Genomic DNA, 27,630 nt, shown 5'->3' with positions numbered 1-27,630 from the left:
GGTATCTTTCCACAGCTCATAGCCCCCTATAGCTAATTCATCCATAAAGGATTTCGAATACAGTAGTTTAGTGTGTGTAAGTCTAACTTTGGAAGTGGACTCAGCAGATATTTTAAAATAAAAGGCTTCAGCTTTAGATACACTGAAATCGGTAAAATATGTAAGTTTTTTCACTAGAGATTTGGAACTGCCTTCTACGGGAGCTGGACAATGTTCCCATTGTGTAAAATTGACTATTTCTAAATGTATTTGCTTTATGCAGGAAATGATTGCCATTGTGTTGGTAGCAAAACAACTCTCCTTAATTCGCTGACTCTAAATACAAATCTGCAGCATCAAAAGCAGCATATTTCAAATCCGAAAAAAAGAGCTTCTACGGCTTGAACATCCCAAACATCAGAGCATATGTTTTTGTTTCACAACATCCCCCAAAGTACATTGAGGACATTAATCACCTCTATAGGGCCATGAATTTGAAATTTTACAGCATCCCATACAATCCCATCTAATACAGACCAGGCAGTAATATTAACAAAAGTCTGGTCCCTCTTCATGATGTGTGACAAGGAGTGAAGTGCCGAAGTTCCATCAATTAATCTAATTGCAGATCTTTCAGTCAGATAATGTCCATTCAGTAGACGCAAAAAGACAACTACAAATCCAGTCGACATGAACAAACAAGCATTGGCATAGCCAATAGGTCTCGCCTTTGGGACCTTATAAGTGTTTAGCCATGCAACAGTTGCATAACTTACTACTTATAAGGTCCCAAAAGCGAGACCTATTGGCTATGCCAAACGGCTGTGCGGCCGCGAAAGTGAAAGTAATCACGGTAAAGCGCCCGCGCACATGCGCCTGGTCAGGCGAGACCTAAAAAATTGTTATGAGCACTAGCCAAATGTAAGTCCAAGGGGGAATTAAAAAATGTCTTTTAAACCAAACAGCAAAAATTGAAATTTTTGATGGGGCAATCGATGTTGTAGAGTTAGTGTCAAATGAAAAACGTGACTGGTCAACTGCACTTGTTTGCACACCAGGCAACGACACATCTGTGGGATAGGTATACTCAGTATCCTCATGGGGGGGGACACCAGCCGGTGGAATCAATAAAGGATTAGTAACTGTATGAATCTCGATGGCAATGTCAGGCCTGTTCGTATTTGCCGGAGCAAAAACAGAATTTCTCAGCATTGCTGGAAAAGAGACTGCTGGAGTCATACTAAGAAGAATTGGCCACTCGTAGTAGTTCGACATTGTCAATGGAGATGTACCTGTTATCCTTGCGACCAGGAAGTGGAGGTAAAATGACTGTTCTTGTATCCTGTATGCCAAGCACTGGAACAGGTGCACGATAAGAGGGGCCGAACTCCTCCTTGTTGTCCACCTTCTCACGGACCAGGTCACTAACTCGAGGTAGCCAGCCAACTACCGGAATCTGAAGTGCAGCATCAGTTGTGGAGGGCAAGTGTTCCTTTGCAAGACTGTCTCGAGCCTCTTGTAGATTCTGTAACACAGCAGAATGATCTATGGCAAAGGATGCGGCCGTCGCCGCCATGTCTAGACCATCAAGGTCCGGGAAAAACATTTTTATGCCAAAGAGCATTTCGTATGGGGTCCGCCCACTCAGAGACTTTCTATGGAGATTAAGTGCACGTTGAACGCAATACAAATGTGCCAAACAGTTTCTGCCAGTACCTAAAACCCTAGCTGTCCAGGATTGCTTTAAGTCACGGTTCATTCTCATCACAACAGAATTGCCCTCAAGCCTATATGGAGAAGAAAATTTGACTGGGACCCCCTAAGATCTCATGGCATCCTTGTACGCCTTGGAGGCGAACGCTGGACCCTGGTCTGAATGGAGGGTACCGCATGCAAAAATTCCCATGATGACAGTTCGAGCATCAGCACTCCTTTGTGGCCAGACCCATAGAAAACATGTTCACGAATCCACTGCAACTAAGATGTACCACACCCAAGTGGTTTATTAGATATGTACAACTTTGTCTGAGGTGGACGCGCAGCAGTTGAAGGTTTAATCTGCTGGCAAATGTCACAAGTAAGGACATAATCACGAGTCTGTTTATATAATCCCCGCCACCAGTAACGTTGTTGTAAGATCGTAACAGTCGCGGAGACGCCTCCATGGGCTGAAGCCATACCTTCGTGAGCGGCTGTTATAAAGGCTAGTCTGCGCTCCACGTTGGGAATCAACCTGTCCCCAACATCGTTAATTCTCACATAGGGAACTTTATCAGGACTTAAATGATAAGAGTATTTAGAAGGGAAACCTCGAGGGTTAGGGCCCTTCTCTGTTGCAGCAATGGCTGCCAAGATGTCATCTTCAGTCTTACTTTTAGATCTTGTAACTGCTGCTACCAGATATGTTGCCACTGCAGTTTTCGCTGCTTCATCAGCTAAACTGTTGCCAACAGCGTGTACCCCTACGCGCTGGTGACCAAGAGTATGAATTACATTCACGAGCGGCAGACGTTGTTTAAGTTCTACAACTTGAACCCAAAGCATTTTTTGTTTGATTCTGCTACCTTTGGAATCACGATATTCATTTTGAGACCAAGAGAATAAATTGTCGTTGAAAGATTGAACACAGTAGTATGAGTCACTCACAATAAGTGTAGACACTCGAGGATCAGCAAACTCTAGTGCAAGCACCAGAGCACGTAGCTCTGCCAACTGGGCGTTACAATCACCCAATGTCTGCGTATGCACGACATCAGACTTGAATTCTCCATTCACAAAAGTATCAGCCACTATTGCGCAGGCCGCTGAATAAGCATGCTTTGATTCCGTCGCAGGTTGTGCCGAATCGTCAGTGTAAATGTTGCAATGGTAATCCTCAAGCGGGCGCTAGGACAGAGGAGCTGGATGAACAAATTCATACTGCAAATACTCCTGAGTCTGCAATGAGGCATCAAAGATGAAAGCGACATCCGGAGATGTCAAAGAAGTGGCCATTTGTATCCAACGTGGATGCACAGCTTTAGAATTGGGTACACTGGCCTTTATCACTGCCTCAAGGGCAAGATATGGTGTGACCACCAACATGCGTTTTCCCTGTGATTGCGCTCTCTCTTTCAGAATCGCCATCTGTACTGCAGTGAACACCTTGTCTGCTGTGGAAAAACCCATTTCAGCCGAAGTGTACAAGTGTGATTTGTAAGCATTGGGGACGGTGTCCCCTTCATTAAACGTCAAGTACATGAAACCCACTGCGCCAGGCACAATTCTGATTACAAGGTTTGTGTGGTTAACACGCGTCAATAAGTATTTAGAAGCAAGAAGATCAGCCTGCAAAGAGTGCAGTATAGATGAATGTTCTGGCAGCCAGCATGATTTGGTAAAAGTAGGTTGTACCTTGGCATATAGCGACTTGATACGCTGGGCATAATCGGCCATGTAAGTACGCCCGAAATTCAAAAAACCCAGCAAAGATTGTAGTTTTTTCAGAGTTGTTGGAGCGCGCAAACATGCGCATTTCTCCAGGAAGTGAGGTGCTAATCCTCGACCTTCGTTGTACAGTTCATAGCCCAAAAACAACACTGTATACTCTGCAATGTGATTTTGCAAAGTTAAATTTGTAACCGAAGTCCGCAAACATGACAATGATGCGGCCAACGCGACACAGATGCAGCCATAATTCGTCTGTGAGATAAATATCATCAACAAACGAGTACGCATCCGGGTCAATGCTCTCCAAAAGAGGCGACTACACGTGCGGCAAAGACACCTGGACTGTTTTTGTAGCCCTTGGCTAATCTTTTAAACTGTGTTTGTTTGCCGCCTGAAGTAAAGGCTGTCCATTGGCTACTAATGGAGGATAGGTTATGGTTATAAAAGGCATTGGCTATGTCCAGTGTGGTCTTGAAAATTTTTCTCACAAGACTATCAACGACTGCAGAACTGCGGGTGTTTTGTACCGCGCACGTTCAACAATGAGAGTTCAAATGTCGATAATCCAAAACTAGGCGATACGACCCATCAGGTTTGGTTACAGTGAAATGGGTTACACACGTTTCAATTACACCTGGATGTTCCAATTGATCAAGGATTTCTGCGACGTGAGATCTAGCTTCTCGGCGCATGGGATATCGGGGTTGTGGCTGTGGCATAGACCGTAAATCTTATGGCTTGGTGATAGTTTATCCCACCCAACCTGAGTACGGTACAATGCTGGAGCAAGCACCTGTGCCCGCTCTTTTGCAAAGTTCTGAGCTTGCTCCTTCGGCGCAGTGTGCGCGAAAGATGGGGAGATTACCTCTAGGCAGGAAAGGTTCCACCTAACAACAATAGTATACAGCACCACGTTGAAATATTAAATGGGGGGCGGGGGAGGGGGGTGTGTGTGTGTGTGTGTGTGTATATATGTGTGCGTGTGTGTGTGTGTATATATATATGTTGGTAGTACCAAATTGCAGGTCCACAAGCGGATACTCCAGCACATACGAGCCATTAATGGCAGTGATCCCGCATATCCTGTTGCACGCCACTTTAAGGAGTGTCATGACAACAAAAGCGAACTCCTTAGGTTTTTTGTCATCGACTCGGTGCCCCCGTTGAGACGAGGAGGCAATCGTGAGGCCCTTCTTCGTGCGTTAGAAACCCGCTATATCCTCGAACTGGACTCTAAGACCCCTGGGGGTCTTAATGCTAGTGAAGACTTCTACACCTGTCTGTAAATATACCATTCTTGTCAACTTTGTTCCCAGCAGTTTTAGAGATGCCAAAAATTACTCCATTGATGATCAGCCTCCATACCTTTTTAGTATACAGAAAGAATTATTGATTCGGAAACAGCACTTTACAATATTTTATGTTTGTTTTTAATATCGCACTATATCTTTGCACTTTGTATACTTTGCACCATCTTTGATTGGCGCTTTGACATAGACAAGTTATTGTACATTTAGGATGGTTATTGGTATTACACATGCTCATTGATTATGTACATAACCAGGATTTACCCACTTGGGTCTCATTTGCACACATTGCGTCTTTTGCACAGCAGATTGCGTTGTTACACATGCAGATATATAGTTGTTTACATACAAGACATTTTAAGCTTGTTTTAAAACTACCACTGCCCGCTGGTTTTTACCTTTAAATCAGATAGCACCATATATTTGTGCCCTCTTGGTTTTTAAGGATTTCTGTACTAATTGTAGAGCAATACTTGTGACTTTTATGTGTTTTACTAAAAGTGAATTGCCAATAACCCTGCATAACATATTTTAATGTATTTTTCTATGTCTTTTACGCCAATTATGCGTTAGCCAATCATGTTTGCTTATACTTTGCACTTGCACTTTAAATTGTCCCTGCTTAGCCTCTGCGTCATGTGATCAAGGCCTTTCGTAGGCTGAAACGCGTAATGCAGGCATTGCTGTTACAATGAAAATAAACTAATTCTCTCACCCGCATCCTGGGTCAGCCTTCGTCTGTTCCTGTTTTCCTTGGATCTTTGGTGCACAGGAGTGCTTTTGACGAAATATCCCGTAATATATATATATATATATATATATATATATATATATATATATGTGTGTACACACACTCCTGTCCTCTTCATCCGCTGGATGGAGCTGATTGGTGATCTACTCACATAACCGCTTCAAGATTTACCAGTATGTCCATGATACACAACTTTACTTGAAAGTCTCCTCAGCTACAGACATCCAATGCCTCAAACACTGCTTGCACATCATTAGATTTACTTAAAGCTCAGCCCAACAAATACAGAATTCATGTTTTTGCCAAAAACAATAAACAACGTATAGTATAAACTTGGCTCAATTACATTAACCTTGGCAGCTCCCAACTTTCACTGAATGCCAAGTCCCTTTGATTCACCCTGAACTTCAACCTCTTCCTCAAGGAACACATGCCAAAAAAGCAAAGCTGGTCTAGTACCACTTCTAAAGAACGTCTTTCATCTGGATGGTGGCAATGTCGTACTCCTTGGCCTCGCAGATGCCTCACTGGCACCCCTTTGGGACATCCTATATGCAGCAGCATGTCTCTTCCAGAGCCTGAAGAAATATGATCACCCCCATCCTGATGGATCTCTACTGGCTCCTTTTGCTGGCCCGCACATCTTCAAAACTGGCATAATTTAGAAAGCTATCCTCACCAACACCCCTGCTTATCTTACAGCCAAGTTCTCCATCTGAGGTGGATCTTGGCACACTTGCACCCAGGATTATATCAGACTGCAAACTAAGAACTGTTAAAAAAAAAAAAAAAAAAATAAGAAAAAAAAGAAAGGCAGCAGTCTATTTCCATCTGTGCAACCAGGATCTGGAACACCATCCTCCAGATCTATCAGGACAACCTCAATGGTGCTCCAATTTAGGAACGAGTTGAAGACTCACCTCTTTAAAGAACACTACATCTCAGTGCATTAACGTGGAGACCATAAACCCTTCCTTGAACTCCCTTCTGAATGAGTCTCTGCGCCAGGCTGCTGGATAAAGGCCAGGCTGATTCCACTTAAAAAGCCTTCGGCGGATAAGTCGCTCTTGGCTAATTACAGGCCGATTTCCTTGCTGCCAACATTTTCAAAGATCCTTGAGAAACTGGTCAATCGCGGCACTAGTCAGGGGTGTCCGTTGTCCCCTCTCCTATTGTCATTGTTTATTGAACCCCTAGCTGAGAAGATCTGGAAGAGCTTAATGATCGTGCCTCCCACTGATGGTATAGCAAAAATTAAACTTTATGCAGATGATATCATTCTATATCTGAAAGTAGGGGCAGTTAATGTACTTTACGCAATTCGGAGGATACAAAGTTAATCATGCAAAAACCGAAATTTTATCATTTAATACGACTCCTTTGGATTTTCCACCTGCCATCCATCTAAAACCACTGCATCCAATCAGATATTTGGGGATACGTGTCACTAACGATTTTGGGCAATTATGTTTTTTTTAATTATACTAGATTGCTCACGAAATTGAAAGTTATTTGATAACTGGTCTCTGCTTCAACTATCCTTAGTGGGGAGGATCTCTATGATTAAAATGACGGTGCTTCCATTGTTTTTGTTTCTATTTATTCTTCCCATGAAAATCCCGATTCATTATTTTAAGGAGCTGGATCAATTAATAAGCAAGTTTGTCTGGAATAATAAACATCCTAGGGTTAAGTTCTCTATATTGTAATTAGATGTAAATTCAGGAGGACTAGTACTCCCACATTTTTCAACCCATTATCAGGCTTCTTTACTTAATTTATTTTCCCAATTGGGTAAGGAAAATTCTGTTTTCGATTAAAGAAAATGTAATACATATGTTGAATGAAAGTGCCATTGGACTCCCTGTGTTCCTATGTTTGGCGAAACTCCCCAAAAAAACAAGATATAAGGTTATTCCTACTCTGGCTGAAAGAATGCAGTTATTTTTTAAATCACGAGATGTCCCTGTATTTCACGCTCATACCTCTATACAGGATTGGGTAGTAGGAGGTCTCAAACTCTCCAGAGGGCTTTTTCAGGATTGGCGAGAACTGGGCTATCTTCAGCTTGGGGATTTTTATGATCCTGATTCATAAATCAACTGGGATACGGTTTGTGTGCAGGCCGCTATGCTGAACACCACTCTCCTTTATGAGCTTTGTACAAATGATCAATTTCCTTAAAATTAATTATTCAATGTTGAGTGAGACGGTACGGCCAATTGTTAAGCAGATAGTAAATAAAATGCTAGGGGTTGGCTGTTGGTATGAGCTACTTCATCAAAAAGCCAACTCGGAAGAGATTCTGACGAAAGAGCTCCAGAAAAGACAGACTGCAAGTTCAATACCAGTAAGTGGAAACAGCATAGTGATCTGGCGAATAAAGCACTCAGAGGTGCCAATTTTAAAGGAATTAATTTTTTTATCCAGATGGCTATTATAATTTACACCCCTGAAATTGTCTAAAATGTTTCAAACCTGCTCGAATCAATGTTTTCGCTGTAACAAAGAGGGTTGGTCACACATATATTTTACAAATGTAATGATTTACGGTATTTCCGGTAGAGGGTTTTTACGGAATTTAATTTGGTTCTAACCTTGGCAATCAGTCCGTCAGCCATGCTGGTGTTATTTGGTTCTTCAGGAGAAGTGAAATGTTTTACAAAATATCAGCAATATTTTATATTAATTGCTATTGCAGTGGCTAGGTCACTTGTTTTGCATAACTCGAGAACCACTCTACAACCTAGCATTGAACATTGGTTTAATAAAATGACCAGGACATGTAGACTAGAAGAGGCCTATGCCAAACGTATAGGAGCTGTTGTAAGATTTAGGGGTATATGCCGACCTTTTTTCCCTTATGGGTTTATAGACGAAAGATCAGTCAGGATGTACTAGATAAAAGTTGTGGAAGTCTGATTCGTTATTAGTTACCATTGAGAAATGGTAATATGGAATGTTTTTTTATAAGTGTTGATTATGCTTGATTCATTTACTTGCTACTGATATGTAAACTATCTATTACTTTATCTATTTTTCCTGTTCTAATAAAAATATTTTGAAAAAAAAAAAAGCTTTTCCTACTCAGTCGTGAATAAACACAGTTTTTCAAGGTAAAAAAAAAAGAGACTGGTCAATGTCCAACTATCCAGATAACTGGACCAGCTGCGGTTCTTTACGTAGGGCGCAGGGGCGGGGTTCTCTTTGTTTTCTGCTTCTATGGTGCTTTTAGGAACTTTAGTACCTAAAACTGATGTCAGTAGACTTCCTGCTTCGTCGGTCTGTCTGTTAAAGTGATCGTAGGTCAGACAGCTGTCACAGGCCAGTGTCAGGCAGGCACATTCCATGCGTTAGTGTACTTGTGCCAGCCTCTTGAACCAAAATTTGCTGGAGTGATGATCTCTCAGCCCTGGGGGCTATGAGGTCATCAGCTCAGTAAAGCCCTGACCCTCCGCGGTTAAGAGCATCCCTACATAGCATCGTTCCTAAAGTCGGCCCATGGCGTTTCAGGCTTTATCCCTGAAGTTCAGAGGCTGCATGTCAATCAGGGAAGTCTCACCCCACTCTCTGTTATCACGTGTGGCGTGGAATCACTAACCCCACTCAGCGTCACACTGGTCGACCCCGAAAAAGCAGCTTTTTTTTATTATGGGCAGGACCATCCCTGTTGAACTAAGGAAATAATATAAAAGTAACTGATAACCGTGTCTACCCTGGCGCTTCTGTCTTATTTATTGATTTGTGCAATTTTATGTAGCGCAGAATTTACCCAAAGGTGTCAGAGCGCTTTACCATAGAATCAAGTACGTTACACGAGGAGATTTACAAACTTACACATTAGAGATACAAACGGGATAGTTGAAAAAGTAAAATAAGAGGTGGCAATCGCAGCAACAAAACAAAATTGGGATTAGGTTAGTTGTTCTTTCCTGTGCACCAGCATCATGAGTACGATCTCCCATCAAGCACCAGATTTGGTAAGTAATGAAAAATGTCCTAGTTATCGTAACGGAAAGTTTCAATTCTATTAAGGACTCTCAAGCGAGGATTATGCTATCACTTTCTATGCTTTATTGCACAGCAGCCATTTTAAAACTTGTACTTAGACCACATTTCCCAAACACCCTTGGGGAAAAAATGATCAGAAACAAAACAAAGAAGGGGCCAACATATCCCTCAGTCCATTATGGCCAATCACAGTCCAGGGACCCTCTCCTAGTAAGTCCACGCTGCCCTGTTCTTCCTCTTTCTTTGCGAAGAAGCGCCGTCTTCCAGTTCAGGTGTCCTGTTTTCCGGAATCTGTTCCTGGAAAAAACCAAAGAACACATGAGGACCTAAGCCCAGAGAGGTCAAGCAAGTCAGCTACCAGAGGATACAATGCAAAAACTGTAAATTAGCAGAATATGCTAAACTAACATAACCCTGAACAGGTTTAAGCATCAACGTCAGAATACTGCATTCGGAAAAAGCAAAACAATACTGCAGATATAATCAAAATCCAACGAAAAGCACATACTTCCTCCCAACGAGGGGGAATATCATGGAGATCTGTGTTGGGATAATCCTCATCTCAGAGTCCTTAATAGAATTGAAACTTTCTGTTGTGTTAGCTTGGAAATTTCTCATTCTGTGTCGGGACCGGAGGCTTCGGATTATGCTGCTTCAAAGCTTACTTACCACCAAATGGGCGTATCAATGACCGGCTTAAAATGGAATCTTTTAAAAGTTGAATCTGAGGACCAGTCTGCTGCATTCATAATGTCCTCTAAACGGGCTCCCAGTGAAAAGGCTTTCAAGGCCATAGCGCCTCTTGGCGAGTGAGCCCCAAATTGTCGTGGGCTAATGCTTGCCTCCTGCATAACCCAACGCAGCTAACGTGAGGTAGTGGGTGATGAAACTGCCTTGTGTGGCTTTTTAAGCGCAATTAAGAGCTGACGCTCTCCAGGAGGGCGGAGTTCTTCAGACATCTCCTCATACGCCTTCAGACAATGCACAACACAAAGCTTAGGAGAGTCTGGGAATTCTGGGTACTCAATAGTTTGTGTATGCGTCTTAGTCCTGCGACGAACAGTGAAAGAAACCCCAGAAGTAGAGAGAATTCTGCCCGTGATGTCCAGCGCTCGCACGTCCGAAACTCTGCGGCATGAAATCAAACAAAGACGCATCGCTAACTTCGCAGACAGTTCCTTGCGGGAAAGAAATTTGTTGTGCTGCCATGAAAGAAACAGATTAAGCACTCTGCCGGATCCGGGTACCGGTAGAAGCGAAAAACAGAGACCTCTCAAGAGCCTGCAAGCGAAGGGATGTTCTCCCACTGGTTTGCCATCCAGTGGGGAATGCCCTGCTGAGATTGCCGAACGGAAGGTGTTGACCAACCGGTAACCGAGACCCTGCTGAGCTAGGTGTGCCAAAAAATTCAAAATGTGGACCACGTCGACGCCCACGTGATCACAACCCCGTAGCACACTCCAATTGACACCATCTTGTCCAGACCGAAAGATAACGCTTGACGGTACTATCTGACCAGGCCCTGGACAAGAGGCTCTCAGCAAACTGCAAAAGGTCCGGGAGCGACCATCATCCCCTGTAATCCTCCACGCCATGAGGCGGAGAGAGCATTCGAGAACCATCTGATGAAGAACCCCGTTCGGATTGAAAAGAAGCTCTGGAAAGTGGGGGGAGTGGGATTGGAGAATCCCAAGAAAGTTACAGAAGAACCGGAAACCACACTTGATTCATCCAAAGGAGCGTGATGCGGGCTCGTTGTCGCTGGATCTGAGCAGATACCCTTATGATCACGGCAAAAGGAGGGAACGCATCCGTGGCTGCCGCTAGGGGGTCCGGAAGCTGGTGAGCCAACCTGCAAGCAAAAAGATCCACAGAAAAAGGATCCCAAAGGTCCTGCACCCGAGAAAAAACGTCCGGATACAACTTCCACAGACTGGAATCTCTGAAATGGTGCGACTGCCAGTCGGCTACCAGATTCTCCCGACCTGGGAGACACTCCGCCGTCAACGAGATCTGATTGTCGAGGCAAAACTGTCAGATTCGCTGCCAGGTCCGAAAGCACCTTTGAATGAGTACTTCCTAGGTGGTTTATACACCTGACCGCCGAGACGTTGTCCATTTTTAAAAGGACACAAGACTGGACTCTTTCCTTGGTCCAACAACGCATGGCGAAAGAGCCTGCCAAAAGCTCTAGGCAGTTTATATAAAGTTCCTGTGGTGACCACGAAGCACCTGTGGAGAAGTCTCCGCACTTGGCGCCCCAGCCTGACCTGCTCGCGTCTGACTCTATAATCCGGTCTGGGACGCATCCAAAGATCGCTCTCCTGTTCAATGCTTCCATGTGGGAGAGCCACCAACGAATCTCTTCTACAGGTTCCCCCGTAAGGGAGACTGGATGGGAGTAAGGGAGCCCTTTTCGTAAGTGTGTGTCTTTGAGCCGCTGCAAGGCCCGATAGTGAAGGGGCCCCGGAAAGATAGCCTGGATCGAGGCTGAGAACAACCCTACGATGCGTGCTATCTGTTGTAGGGGAACCGTGCCCTTGACCAAAGTCCGCCTGATTTTGTGGCGAATTTTTGCCACCTTCCGCGAGGGAAGACAGAGTTGCCGTCGTGAAGTCTACCACGAAACCTAAGTGACGCGCTGAGCTGGTACTAAGAGGGACTTTTGGGCATTTATGACCCGAAGCGTTCAAGATCTTGGGCCAGCAAGAGCATATCGTCCAAGTACACGATGAGGTGCGTGCCTCTCGCACTGAGGTACTCCATCGGTTTGAGAACCTTGGTGAAGCACCAGGGGGCGGAGACGAGGAAGGGTGGTGAAGTGGTACACCTGACCGTGCCAGAGGAATTGCAGAAACTTCCTGTGAGAAGGGAAAATAAGGATGGCTAAGTAAGCATCTTTTAAATCCAACCGGGCCATCCAATCTGCTGGCCTGAACACATCCCGGAGGAGGTGTATACCCTCCATCTTGGAATGGCGGTAAACCAGCCATTCGTTGAAATTGTGCAGATTGAGAACCGGACCTTGTTCTCCAAACAAACCTCCCTGAGCAACCGCTCCAGCCTCCGAACCCACCAAATCTCCCAACTTTGGGTCCACTTTAATCAGAAATGACCTCCTGCGTTCTGTGGAGAACACACAATTTGCGTTTCCTAAGAATACGATCGCTCTCTGTGCCCACCCTGAGAGGGCCTCAGGCACAATCAGGGCTCCCGAATTCTTGACATCCTCAGCCATATCTCTTATCATAGTCATGGGTCCAAGGGCGTCCAGGACTTTATCCTGGCACGCCCTCCAAGAACGGCCTATCCCTTTCTTGGGGTCCTTGATAAGTTTAGCGAGAATTCGCCATTCTCGGGTCGAGCTCAGGCGTTTGCGTGACTTTCCCGTCAAGAGAGGGGCGAGGGCATTCGGACCTCAGGCGACTGTGAGCCTCCTTGCCCATTGGCATCCGGATCCTACTGGCCACATAACCCACCACTTTAACAGAAGGCGTCCATTCCAAGGACTGTGGATACATCAAGAGTTCTGGGTCTAACATATCCGAACCCCCAAAGGAGCCTGAGTGTCCGAAGGGGGTGGTGATGAGGCGGAACGCCATGGCCTGGAAGGTCCTGTCTCGTCATCTGTATCCCCATAGTCATCATCGCATGTGTCCTGGGCTGGATGGATCAGTGGGCGCTGCGGGGGAGAAGGGATTACAGGAGGGGCTGTGGAGTGTGGTGGGCCATGAAGGCTTCACGCAGATACTCAAATACATCCTAATCAACACCGTCCACCCTGGGTCGTTTTGCGGGTACCGGGTCGCTATTAGGGACTGCTTGCTGGGTAGAGGGCGCAGGTGGGGTCCACTGAGCACAGAACTGCTAGAGTTTCTTGCAAAGGCGCTCCTCCACAGGGCCCATGACCTCTTCTATGGCACAGTAGAAAGAGGAATCCACCGCGTCGTAGAAATAGTCATCCCACAGCAAATGGTCAAGGGGATCCTCTTCTTATCCCCCCCCCAACGTGTCCCCCCCCCCCCCCCCCTCCCAGCGCAATTCACAGGGTAGAACCATAATTAAATGATGTCCCTCCAGGCCCCAATTCATGTAATGTTGCTGGGTGCCTGGCTATATGTAGCTTTCCCCCAAAGACTCACAGGAAACGTTCTGCAGGTAGGTAGAACCTTTATTTCACCTTTTGGATCACCTTCTGAGAGAGCGCCGGGCAACACGCTCCGATCGCGTCTCTCGCTCGCGCGCTATAGCTCGCGCATGCGCAGTAGCGTCCAAACGGCCGCTACGCACATCTCCGTCACTACGTAGTGCGCGCGTCCACTAGACCGCGACACTACATATCTCCCCCTTTTCATATCACACACACAAAGTCCCCGACCCGGAGGTCAGTCCATTTCAAAGTCTCTGAACTTGGATGGTCTCACCACTGCTCTTCCCCCCCGGGTGTGTCTTACCGGAGTGGAATGTCCTTCTCGGCTTCCCTCTGCGACCGGGCCTCCGTCGGTACCTTTCGGAGTGCCCTGGCTCTCTCTCTCTTTTACCTCGCCATCTTCTCCCGTGGTCTCCCCCAAGGGTCTTCCCCCAGAGTTGTCTCTCTCTCTCTCTCTTGTTCACCGCTCATGTTCTCTCCGTGGCCTCCCTCGGATGAGTCTGTGCCCTTTATCGGCCCTTCTGCCGGGGATTCCCCTTCCGTGCACTCTCGGGGCCACTGTAAGATCTTATTGCATTTGGCCATGCGCTCGTGTGACCACACGTTACCGTCGCTGAGCAGTGCCGCCCGGTCATACACTTCTACTCTGAGGGGTGGGGAGTACTTGCTTTCTCCTTTCCGCTTAAGGACTGCCAGCTTCACTCTGACCCACTCCCCTTTTTCCAACGCCGTCTCTTTTGTCCTCTTGTGGCGGTTGTAGTGTTCTGTATAGATGCGTTGTGCCTTCTGCAGGTTGTGCTGCACCACTGCTGGAGACCATTTGCTGGTGATGGTCTTCTCCTGCCACGCCACATTGTCTCTGGTGAAGGGTTGCCGTTCCCGTAAGATCTGGAAGGGACTGTACCCCGTACCGGTGGGGGTGATGCGGTACGCCCATATCGTGCTGAGCACTTCTTTCTCCCAGTCTTTGCCTCTTGTGATGGCCGCCTGTATGGAGCCCATCAGCACCCTGTTAAACCTCTCTACTTGTCCATTGCTGGATGGGTGGTATATCGAGGTGTGTTTGAGTATTATGCCGTTCCTGTTCGCAAACGTCACCCACTTGTCGGAGATGAACTGGGGGCCATTGTCGCTGATAATGCTCCTGGGTATGCCTTCCCGGAGGAACACCGCCTTGAGGAAGCGTAGTATCTCGTCCGTGTCCATGATCTCGTTCATGTGCACTTCTGGCCATTTCGAGTATTTATCCACTAGTAAACATAGATATTTGGGGATCCCCTGGTCGTCCAGTATTGGCCCCAGGATGTCCACTGCTACCTCTTCCCACGGGTTGCTGGGGTTTGTGAATTTCCCTAAGGGTGGTCTCATGGGTTTGAGTGTCTTGTCCGCCCCTAGGCACTGCGCACAGTCTTTCACGTGCCTCTCTACATGCGTGTCCATCCCTGGCCACCAGTAGGTTTGTTTTGTCCTGGCCTTTGTCTTCACAATTCCCAGGTGGCCTTCGTGTAGTATGGCTAGCAGGGTAGGTACGATGTTCTCCGGTGGCACCACCCTGTCACCTCTGTAGACAAACACTCCGTCGTTGCCCACCGACAGCTCTTCTCTGACTTCGTAAAACTGCCTGATTTTTGATCTTTGTCTCCTTCTTTCTGGCCATCCCCGCACGATGTACGCCTTGATTTCCTCCATGTCACCATCCGCCTCATACGCGTTCTTCCACTCCTGCCTGCTGATGGCTTTTTCCGGATCGTCCGTCAGAGCCACCATCTCGTCGTCGTCTTCCCTGTCGTTGGAGGCGCTGTCCATCGCAGATGCCCTGCTGAGGTAGTCCGCTATTTTGTTTCTGGAGCCCGGGATGTACTCCACGTCGTACCTGTACTCCAGGAGTTTCAGTGTCATTTTCGCAATCCGGGGCGTGGCGCTGGCATGGCCATCCGATGTCAGTACCTTCACGAGAGGCTTGTGATCTGTCTTCACCTGGAATCTGGTTCCCCACAGGAACTGACGGTACTTCGCCATGGCCCACACTACCGCTAGCATCTCTTTCTCTATCACACTGAACTTTTGTTCCGACGCTGTCAGCGTCCGGGACGCGAAGCTGATCATCTCCGTTCCGCCTTCTGGTCTTTCCTGCATGAGCACCGCTCCCAGCCCCTTTTCACTCGCGTCCGTCATCAATATTGACCGCCCCTGGGGATCGAATCCTTGCAACGGGATCGCTCCGCTAATTTCCCGTTTCACTGTGTCGAACTCCTCTTGCGTCTCCTCTGTCCATATGAACGCCGTCTTGTCCCTCGTGAGTTGCCTCATGTGGTGGGTTTTTGTGGCAAAGTGGTGGACGAATTTACTATAGTACTCTGCCATCCCTAGAAATGACCGTACTTCTTCCTTGGAGGTGGGCGGCGGTGCTTCGCAGATGGCCGTCACGTTCCCTCTCTTCGGCGTTATTCCTTGCGCCCCTATCTCGTGTCCCAGGTAGGTGACTGACGTCATTCCAAAATGACACTTCTCCCACTCTGCTGTTAGGCCCTTCTCTTCCAGGATCTTCAATACTGCCGACAGCTTCCTGTCATGGTCCTCCAGCTCCGTCCCCATCACTAGGATGTCGTCCTGAAAGTATTGCACTCCCTCAATGTCCTTGAATAGGCGGGCCATTAGCTTCTGGAACACCGCCGCTGCCGAGGCGAGACCAAAGGGCATGCGGCAGAATTGGTAGCAGCCGAACGGCGTGATGAACGATGTCAATTTTTTGCTTGTCGGGTGTAGCGCTACCTGGTGGTATGCCGATTGCAAGTCTATGGTGGAGAACCATTTCACTCCTTTCGTGCGTGCCAACATTTCCTCTATGCGTGGCAAGGGGAACCTTTCCACCACTATGCACTTGTTCAACTCCCTGAGGTCCACACAGAGGCGCACTTTGCCTGACGGTTTCATGGCCACCACCAAACGTGCCAACCACTCCGCACTGTTGATGGGCTCAATGATTCCCCCTTCTTCCAGGCGGAGGAGCTCCTGTTGCACCGCCTCCCTTACCGCAACCGGGATGATCCGTACCTTGTGCGCTACCGGCCGGGCGTTTTCTTTGAGGACGATTTTGTGGGAGAACTTCTCCAGTCTCCCAATCTTCCCGCCGAAGACCTTCGGGTGCCCGCTCCGCCATTTTTCTGCCGTCGACTCCTCTCCGTCCAGAGTCACCATCACCTGGGTGTCCCCTCCTGGGTTCAGCTGTATTCCCAACACTCCTTGGTCCATCCAGCCCAGGACTGACGGTCCCTTCTCCGCGACGTACAGCTTGCAGAGCGCACTCCGCTCCTTGAACTGGAACTTCATTGTCTTGAACCCTACCATCGGGATTGGGTCCCCTGTGTAGGTGACGGGTCGAATGTCGGGGGGTTCTAGTTGTGCGCCCCACGTGGGTCTGAACCTCTCGTTCCATACTGAACGTTGAATGATCGTGTAAGGAGATCCTGAGTCCGCCACGATGGTGATGGGTATGCCTCCTATGATCATGTCGCACTGGGGTTTGCGCGTTCTTCTCCCCTCTATGCCCAGTACCTGGTCTTCAATACACAGGACTTCTTCGTCTTCTTCACGGCCTTCTACTTCTTCCCCCTCGTCCTGTGCCACGAACTTCACCGCCTGCTGTCTTCCTTTTCTGCGGCATACTTTTCCGTAATGACCAACTAGGCCGCAGAACGCACACTTGGCTCTGAATGCGGGGCACCGTTTGTCGTGCGCTGCATGGTTCGAGCTTCCGCACCTGTAGCATCTCATGGCCTCGCCTTTTTCTTGTTTCCATGTCTGTCCGGGTCTTGGCTTCCCTTTGGCCGCTCCTCTGTACTCCCCCGTCGATTGTTTCCCCCGCGTCTGGTGGTCCGCGTCGTCCACCTTGTTGACTGTGAGTCTGGGGGCCGGTTCTCTCTTGGCCGCTTCCGCACAGCGTTTTGTTAGCTCCGCTCTTTTCACTATGGCGATCACCTCGTTCAGCGTCGCATCTCCATTCGCCCATAGTTTGTCCTGTACTGACTTGCTTGTCGTGTGCATGACGATCTGGTCCTTGATGAATTCGTCCTGCAGTCCGCCATATCTGCACGTCATCGCCAGCTTCCGCAGCGCCGCCACGTAGTCATCTACGGATTCCCCCGCTTCTTGCTTCCTCTGCTGGAAGTTATAGCGGTCGATGGAGGTGCACACTGCTGGCCGATAGTGGTTGTCCAAATCTTCTATGGCGTGGGTGAACACGTCTGTGTCCCCTACTGGTCTGGTGGTCGGTGTGAGATTTTGAAACACTCGTATCCCTTCTGGTCCTAGGTTGTGTAGAAGTATCCTCTTCCTCCTGGCACTAGAGAACGCCTCCTCGTTCTCATCTTCTAGCGCTTCCAGGTAGTTTTTGAAGTACTCCCTCCAGTCTTCCCACTTCATTATGGGTTCTCCCGGGCGTGGTAGGAATGGAATCGGCGTCGTCAGAGTCGATGACTGTGCACTCATTTTGGCGTCCACTTGTTTCCTTGGGCTACCTGGTGCGTCCGTCCCCGCTCCCCTGCTTCGGGTACCTGGGACTGCGTTCGAGCTGGCTGCTCCGTCGTCCCCTGACTCCGCCAGGATCTCCTCTGCGGTTCCGCTGTCCGCCTGCGATATCCTCTACCTCGTGGCTGGCTCCTCCGCTGCCCACGTGCCACTCCCCGGCTTCTATCTGCCACTGCCGCGCTCTCCCGGTGTGTAGGTGTCTACCCTTGGCCCCTCCGGTCTTCTTACCGCGTAGGGTGGTATCTCTCCTGGTGGGCTTCTTCTCTGATGCAGGTTAGGGGGGCACCTTCCACCTGTTGCACATAGGGTTCTCCTTGTCCCAGTCTCGTCGCCACTGTAATGTTGCTGGGTGCCTGGCTATATGTAGCTTTCCCCCAAAGACTCACAGGAAACGTTCTGCAGGTAGGTAGAACCTTTATTTCACCTTTTGGATCACCTTCTGAGAGAGCGCCGGGCAACACGCTCCGATCGCGTCTCTCGCTCGCGCGCTATAGCTCGCGCATGCGCAGTAGCGTCCAAACGGCCGCTACGCACATCTCCGTCACTACGTAGTGCGCGCGTCCACTAGACCGCGACACTACAATTCAGCCTGTAAAATAGTTTGCCTGATTGCTGGAAGCAAAAAAGAATACTCGCAATGGGCGTCAAGGAAGGACGGACGGACACACACACATGCACACGCGCGCGCGCACACACGCACGCACGCACACACACGCAATGTAGCCAGAAAAATTCCACGCGTGCCGTTGCCAGCGAGAGGAGCCGCTGCATTGAAATCACGCGACAGTGCCCTTAGCAGTCGGGGGTGCGAACCGCGCCTCACAAGCCCTACAGGCAGAGGAGCCGAGTAAGCCCGAAGCTGGGACCGCAAGGATAGGAAAAATGAACCGGAGCTCAAACAACAAACCTCCGCACACGCAACGCTTAGAGTCCTGAGGCGTGGTGACAGCGGGAGCACGTTGAAGCGCTCACTCGACTAGACCGACTTCAAGCCTGAGGTGAGACGCCACAACGCGCTAAGGCTGCGCAACAAATTCCTCGCAATATGTATAAAAACAATGCGCATACAAAAGAGGCAGGCGCGGAATGCTGAATGCAGTCCCGCGGCCGCCTTACAAATATATAAATGCAAGAACAGTCAAGAAAAAACACTTATCTCAGGCTACTGAGCAGCAAAGAAAGAGGATGAGCAGGGCAGCGAGGACGGACTAGGAGAGGGTCCCTGGACTGTGATTGGCCAAAATGGACTCAGGGATATGTTGGTCCCTTCTTTGTTTTGTTTCTGACCATTTTTTCCCAAGGGTGTTTTGGAAATGTGGTCTAAGTTTTAAAATGGCTGCTGTGCAATAAAGCATAGAGAGTGATAGCATATTCCGAAGCCTCCGGTCCTGAATTTGCGTTAAAATAATAAGCAGTTCAGTCTGTGTAACATTTTAAAATACAAAATAAACTCTGCAACATTTACTATGCATTACAGGTGTGTAGCAATTAGATGAGGTGTACCTTGCTACAGTCTCCGCTCTGATCTCTGTAGCAAACCCTCAACCTCCTGAGCGGGCTTATGGTATGTGTAGAATCTCCCTTCTGTTCCACCTCCTGGATATGCTAATGTGCAGCCTCAAGGGGCTGCTTGAAGGAATACTTGTGAGAAGTCTTTCAGACACAGGGTTGTAACTAAAAGTTATCAATTCATCTTACTGAAAATAAGCCTTTTGTATTTAGATCCACTAAATATGAAATGCTTATTTTCTGTAAAATGCTTCCAGCTTAAGAGAGGTTTTTAAACTCCCTGCACATAGTAATCTTGACAATGCTGAGCATGCTTCTTAGCCCAGTGTACCGAAGACCAAAATCTGCCATGGACATTTCGTGAAAAATGACCGTTTTTTGTTTTTGTTTTCTTCCATTCACTGTAAAGTAAGAAGTTAGCTACTCTGCCCGAAAAGATGCTTAAGTCTAAACTCACAGATAAACACACACAGTTATACACCCAACATTCAAAGATGCAGAAACACCCACATATGCAGAAACCAATACAAATAGATACACAGGCACAAAAACACAGAGACACAAACAACCAACACACACATATATAGCCACATGCTAATTTAAACACACAAAGATACACAAATGAACACACATGCGCAAATACACTCTCATACACTAATCAACACAAACCTGTAGACTCACAGTAACTCTACCAAAATGCTTGCAAAACTATTACTTTTTGGTGCAGAGCTTGAGCTAGAAAATATCATTAAATTCTATTTTTAAAATGCACATTCCAAGGGCGAGACTCTCACCCCTCCCAATTTCCAACCCCAACACCCCCTCCCCCCACCTAATTGGGACACCCAGGTTTGCTTACACAGGCCCAGTTTGTATTTAGTCTTAGGCTCACCACTTTAAAGTTCACCTACTACCACTGACCTGGACGCCAATCAGTTGCTGCATCCATCGTAATCTGGCTTTCGTCTGGGGTACATCACTGAATCCACGCTGGTAGAGGTCTCTGATGCTATTAGTTTGGCCGTAGACAACGGGAAAAATGCTGACTTGCTGTTATTGGGTCTTTTGGTGGCATTTGGCATGTTATCCCAGCCTAACTTGATACAACGCCTACGTGACATCGGGATAGGTGGGACTGTGTTGGCTTGGCTGGGCTCTTTCTTAATGAGCTGATGTCAGTCTGTATGTAGACTGCCTTTTGCGTCGGCCCACAATCCCCTTAAGTTTGGGGTTCCCCAAGGCTCTGCCTTGAGTCCAACATTGTTTAATGACTCTGTCCCCCATGACAACTCTGGTGGAATCTTTTGAAGTGCAGGTCATCGCTTATGCTGGCAGCACGCAGATCCACCTAACTTGGGATGTGAACATCTCTATAGCCCAAGATAGATTTGAAGCATGTCTGTCATCAGTGTTCCAGTAGATGCGCTGCACTAACCTCCAGTGCAACACAACCAAAACTGAAGTGCAGGTCTTTGGTTCCCAAAGCCCCCTCCCCTTGGGACAGTGAGGGCTAGCCTAGCTCTGCTTCTTCTCCAACTCCTGCCTCAGTGGTTCAGAATCTTAGAGTAAAGTTTGATAATAACCTGTCCTTCAGTCAACAAGCAGAAAGAAACTTGCTTCAGCCTCCTTCAGTTCTGAGATAATACCTGTTCCTGGCTTCGTGTCAGATGATGGTAGTCCATGCCCTTATAAGATCTTGGCTCAGCTACACCAATGCACTATACTGGGGTCTCCCTCTGGACCAACTTAGAAGACTCCAGTTGGTGCAGATTGCTGCAGCCCGGCTCCTGCTTAATATTTCTAGAATCACCTCTATACAGGTACCTCTCTAGTAGTTGGACTTGTTGCCTATTCGGGATAGTGTGTAAGTGTCATATGTTAGCCGATAGAGCGTACTATGATCTAGGTCCTAGCTATCTCACTAAGAGACTGTCTTTCAGCTAGAATTTTACATTTCGATGATGCATTACTGGTGGTGTGCCTAAGACAAGGTGGAAGAAATAGGGAGGTTCTTCCTTCTCTGCGCTGGCAGCTGCAGGCTGGCATGCACTACCTTGTATCTTCGTGCCACTAAGGATGTGGGTTCTTTCAAAGGCGGTTTAAAGACCTGGCTATATAACTGTGCCTTCTAATTTGTTCCTCTTGAAGTTATAGGCATTGTAGTACCTGCAGCACCAGGACACTATAGAGTAGCCGTGTGCTTTACAAGTACATTTGATTTGATTTGACTCCGCTGCCTTTTGGCCACTAGGTTTGCCGCCATTGAAATACCATGTATATACATGCATACACTGGTAAAGAGCGCAGAAACCAAAAGGAAAAAGTGGAGCTCTGATTGTAAGTAGTGGACGGATACAAGCCACCTAGTCAAAATGATTGTAAAATAGATGTGCTCTCAAAGGAGAAACAAACATAAGACGAAGGAAAACCATCTAATAAGAAGCAGGCACATGAGATTGACAAAGCCAAGCAGTGATGAGCAAAAGACTGGTCCAAAATCCACTGTTACTATTAGTATTTTACACAATGTCTTTTGACAACAATCCACTAAAGTATTCTATAGACAAGACGTAAAAACATTTTTTTAAATGAATGTTTTCCCAAGGTCAGACGTTGTTGCTTTGCCAGTGCTTGTTTTTGCATGTTCTTTGTGTAATACTTGTGCTTTCCAGTGCGGCTAATTTGTTTGAACTAGAGCAGTGAGGTGATACCTCAGTGTAGGGCTTGTTTCTTGAACATAGCTTGGTATGTTACACCTTTTAGATTAGGCTGGGCAAAGAAACAGAAAAAAATAGGTGTAGTGCGGCATGGGAATGAATAGAAGTAACACGCAAATCATCACAAAAGTATTTTTTTTTTAGTCCAGAGAGGGGTTTCGTAATGATAATGCTTCTGAGTAAGTGCTGTTTTCTAAGCAGTAAAATAAAATGGGCATCTTAAAGGCGAAGTTACACCCAACACGGTTTTTTCCACATTGATTGGCGCTCAATACAAAATCCCAACATCAGCAATCCATTATATAAGGTGCTAGCCAAGGCCTTTTGATTTTGCTAAGAATATACATATAATGTACTTACAGGGACCAGCTCACTTCAACCACTGTTGTCTTGGGCAGGCAGCTTCTTAAAAGATCGTGACAAAACAAGCATTGACAAAGTCAAAAACTGGCAGCCATCACAGTCCTGTTGGCTTTTCCAATGCTTGTTTTTTTTCAGTGTAACGTATTTCACTTTTTTGCTATGTTAACAGCTAACAGTCAGAACGTCCTACCACCATCTTTCTCCATACTTGCTGCACTGTGACACAGTTTATGTGGACGCAAAGCATATTACTTTGTTACATTATGTGGATGCATTGGCTTCTCATAAAGAAAAAAGTAACATGTGCGCCTCTTCCACTAGGAATGATCTTGAACATTATCCCTTAAAATGTTAAGTAGACTGTATTGATCTGCCCTTTATTCATAGCTCTCGTGCAGCAACTAGGTTCATGAGGTTAAGGTGTTGCTACTGATATCTAAAGGTCACCGTTTATGTTCCCGGCAGAGGCATGTCATCTATTTATCCTAGTGAGATGAAATTGTTTAGTAATATTAAATTTGGCAACACTCACGCTGTTCAAGTCATACTGCTTTCAAATAGCAAAACTACAACGCACCTGGCTGGATCTATTTAGAGTTTAGGCTTTCCATTATGTAAAAGACTATTGGCTTTTTAATGGTTTGTGGCATTACCGTGGGCATAGCAAGTGTTGGTGTTTCCTGCATTGAACTGCTGCTCTCTGTAATTTCGTGCCCTCCTTGTCCCAAGGCCACACTCCACAGTGGGCATAGCAGCTGAAAGGCCATACAACTTTTCTTACTTATGCTACATGTCCTACAGACATTAGGCTTGAGAGGTGGTCTCTACAGAGGAATATTCTATCTAGAAGTAATGAACAAGGGCTGGTAAGTTGCTCCTCCACACGCCATCACGTCCATGTTGGCTACAGGACTTACCATGGTGGCACATGTGGGTCTCATAGTGGTAAGATAGTATGACCTAAAGATCACGTGCTCCAGAATTACAAGTTGCTCATCATTGGGGGTTTCAATCATTTGAGGCACCCATGCCATTCCTCTTCTTACAAAGCAGTGCACATGTGTTACCGGTCAAGTTACCCATATCAGTTCAATTGTCATGAATTAGAAGTAAACTCTTTAGCATTACTCGATTGAAGATACCTGAGATGGAAAGGCAAAGTTGCAGATATCTTTATACTTTTGGTTTGTGTCATAAAATGATACGCTTTGGTTTTCGAACACTGAGCCCAGCTTGCAGAGAGACGTGCTTTTGACTGGATTAAAAAAGAGTCTTTGGCTCCGCCTGATGTTCGTTCTGCAGTAGTTTACCTCTAATTTCTGTGACGCTTGAATGCCTCTTTTGTGATCAATAAAACTTTTAAGATTTTTTGCCTGCCTATTTCACGTGATCAAGTTGTGAAGAAAGCGTTGAACTAAAATTCCAATGCAAATTAAGATTTGGTTTTGTTTCTTCTAAAATATTTCAAAGTATGTGTTTGTATCACATCCTTGATCCCTTCACTCCTTGATGGAGGTAACAAAAGCACTGGTTGGATGAAAGACCTATCTAGGTTCGAAAGTGCTAACCGAATATTTATGTTGCAGCTGCACTGCTGTGGAATCCATAACTACTCAGACTGGGTGAAAACGCGCTGGTATGTGGAAGCAAAAAACAACAGTGTGCCCCTCAGCTGCTGCCGGGCCAGCATCAGCAACTGCACGGGCAGCATGAGTCGCCCCTCAGATCTTTACTCTGAGGTAAGAATCTGTCATCATACATTGTACTAACAAGTTCTCCACAGTGATTTTTTATTTTTTTATGTTGTGAACCATAACATTTTAGTTTGTCAGTCAGGATACCTCTGTTAAATCATTTCGATGTGGACAACAAAAGGGGGCTATCTGGCCGTATTTTTTGGTTTTCTTGCACCAATCTAAACAAGATGCTCCTGCCATCAAGTTGATTCCATGCTCCTCATTAAAAAAAAAAAAAAAAAAAAGTGACACCACCATTCTAAATGGGCAGCCAGTGTTCCTATACCGTGCCTCACCTCATTCATTTTACTTTCATTGCATTATTAAATGTTTCTGTGAAAATCTATCTCATGCATTAATAAGTATGTTCAGTTCCTCAAGTTCCAAGTATGACTGGATTCACACAAATTGATCCAAACATCCTTCAGTATCCGTGAAGTGAATAAGCAGATTATAGGTGTAAAATATTTATTTACGTCTTTTTATTCTATAAAACCGCATCAACGCTGAATTTTCTGCCATTGCCACACTTCCTTTTTATACCCCATTTTTGAACTCTGCGTCCAAATGTCTCTTCCTATAGAATTTCGGTATTTTTACTGTAATGCCACTAACTGTTACACATTAGATTAATTTTAAGTAATCTTAAAAACAACTTACTTTTTTTTTTTTTTTTTTTAAAGGATCCTTTCCTAGTTGTCTGCAAGCGACAATAGGGGAGAGAGGGTGGCAGTATGTAAGAGTTGGCATAAACCTGCTTCCAACTATTTTCCTCCAAAGAAGTTTTCAACCTTGGATACTATTTTCCTCCAAAGAAGTATTCAACCTCCCACCGCTCCTCGTGTCCATGATTTCCCCTACTTATCACTAACGTCTTACTGCACCAGCAGTCTGACAGCAGATACCTGTAATTATCTATTTGTGTTTCAACCTCTTGAACACTACATTTTTCAGCTAATTTATTTGAGTGTATTCTCTCGTTAGTTCATCTCTGTACTCCAGTTCTTTCCTAATTAACCAACCCTATATTCGCTTTGTCAGCCTTTGGAGTCTCTTGCATCTTTGCTTTAGTATTGGCGTAGTTCAACCTGAGGATGCCTATATTGTGTATCATCTTTTTCCCCAGTTATGTTGAATAAGGAGGCACAAGATTTATGGAGTAAAAATTATCCATGAAGTAAGCCCAGAATCATTAGTGAAAGGCATCACTCTTTTTTTAAAGTTTCTGCTGCCTGTTTTTCCCCCCCAACACATACCCTATATATGTTGAGGGCTCTATGTTTAACATTCTGATAAACCTTCTTTTTAACACAAGGTGCCGTTACTGTTTAACGTTGAAGTACCCGAACGTTCATTTTATCTTTAGTAGTCATTATGCTTTTGCGCTAACCATGCCTTTTCCTCTGGCTGGGAAGAAAGATTGGCCTCACAGGACCCTCTGTTCCTTATGGCACTTCTTCCTTGCCCCTCTGACTTTCACTCGGAGAGTCTTGCTAGCTGCCTGGTCCAAACCAATTGTGGCCACACACTTCAGAAAGAACTTCTGCTTTCTCTTACCATTTGCCTGACTCGCATGCAGTCTTCTACCAGACTGGTTCAACAGTCAAGTTATTCCTCTGCGCTTGTGTATCTGTGTGCAGGGGAGAGGAGATGATGAGCCTTCTATCAAGGATTTCCTTGTATAATTTACTTTATTCAGTATTCAAAGAGTGCCCTTCATGCCTAATAACTTTTCCCAAAAAACACTGGGTCTCTCAAACATCTGTGGAGCGCCATTGCACTTGTGATCTTTCAGCTGGTTCCTAGCTGAAACTATCCATCTTAAATCTCTTGAATCTCACCAGCTGAAACACATTCGTCACCCCCAAAAATTTTAAATGTTAAAAGAACCATATTTTAATGTTTGACTACATGGCTTGGTTGGACTATTCTGATACAATTTATCATGCCATGAGCAAATTTCTGCTTTCTCAAGAAATTGCCCTAGGGTTCCACATCATAAGAGATGCACTAGAAATGCCGAGTGTTCAATAGGCAGTTTTTTTTTTTTTTACTGCTGCAAGATGAATTTCAAATTGTGTGATTCTATAGCATCAGCTATTCCAATACATTTGATTTTGTAGCTGCAATTTCATTCCAGGCAGGTAAAATGTTTTTCTTCTGAATGTTTACATTCCAGTTCTTGAGAGAAGTGAAGATAGCAGCAGTGTTTTAAACTGGACCTAATGAACCAATACTATACAGGCTTAACATACTTGAAGTTGTTTATGGTAGGTGCAGTCCTATGAAATGCACAAACTACAGATTATTAGTTGATCAAACGCATGGTGAAGCTGGTACCCATTAATCATCACTCAAAGTCACAGGAGGTGACAGGCTTGACTGGTTTAGACTCATTCCTTAACTCAAGAGCAACTGTTTACATGGAGTGAATAACTGCATTCTTTCCATTTAGACATAGCAACAGTAGTAATGTGGGCCTACTTGAAATTCTGGTTATCACCTGCTGCTTAGGTGATGTATAATACCATACTTATTCAGGTACAACCTCAAATGTTCCCATAAGTGTAATATAAAAGAACCTATAACATATTACTTAATCTTCATTTGAGGATTACTTTTATGAGGCCTATTAAAAACAGTTATTAGCTTTGAATTTTTTAGGACGCACCACAAATTCTTTTGTAAAAACTTTTCTTTGGCCATTCCATTTTATGTCCTGTAATAGCTACTATAGTGTACACGGATTGCTTTCAATCAGGGCAGACACCACATATTTATTATAGAAATCTGGTTACACAGCAGTTAGGCCAACGCATTAGGTGAATTTCTTCCCATTGAGTATACATTGATACTGCAATCTATGGTATTTGAGAACAACACAACCATAGAACTAGGTCAGAACAACAACCTGGCTGATCAAACAAGTCAACTAATGAAAAACTAACGTGAAAGATCAATAAGACTGCATCAGTGCTAAAACCATACCCAATACAAGATGTTTGAAATATGATACGTGCAACAGCTATTAAAATAAAGCATGTTCTCAAACAAAACATGCATAGTATTGAAGATTTTGACATCATACTCATTTAGGTTAATATTAAAATTGTGTTAAATCGACCTACTCAGAATTTGTTAATCCTGATGT

The 27,630-nt window shown here is 45.8% G+C and overlaps 1 protein-coding gene across 1 annotated transcript in view; it reads left to right on the top strand.

The window, feature by feature from the left end:
* Positions 1-27,630, top strand: part of TSPAN3 (tetraspanin 3) — a 192,921-nt gene that overhangs the window by 121,615 nt on the left and 43,676 nt on the right. Inside the window, exon 5 of the mRNA XM_085644042.1 lies at positions 24,330-24,482. Coding sequence (XP_085500168.1) covers positions 24,330-24,482 — 153 coding nt within the window. The remainder of the gene's footprint in view (positions 1-24,329; positions 24,483-27,630) is intronic.

The sequence above is a fragment of the Triturus cristatus genome, chromosome 3_1, assembly GCF_964204655.1.
Source record: "Triturus cristatus chromosome 3_1, aTriCri1.1, whole genome shotgun sequence".
In the NCBI taxonomy this organism is placed as follows: Eukaryota; Metazoa; Chordata; class Amphibia; order Caudata; family Salamandridae; genus Triturus; species Triturus cristatus.
This window is presented reverse-complemented; position numbering and strand designations above follow the sequence as displayed.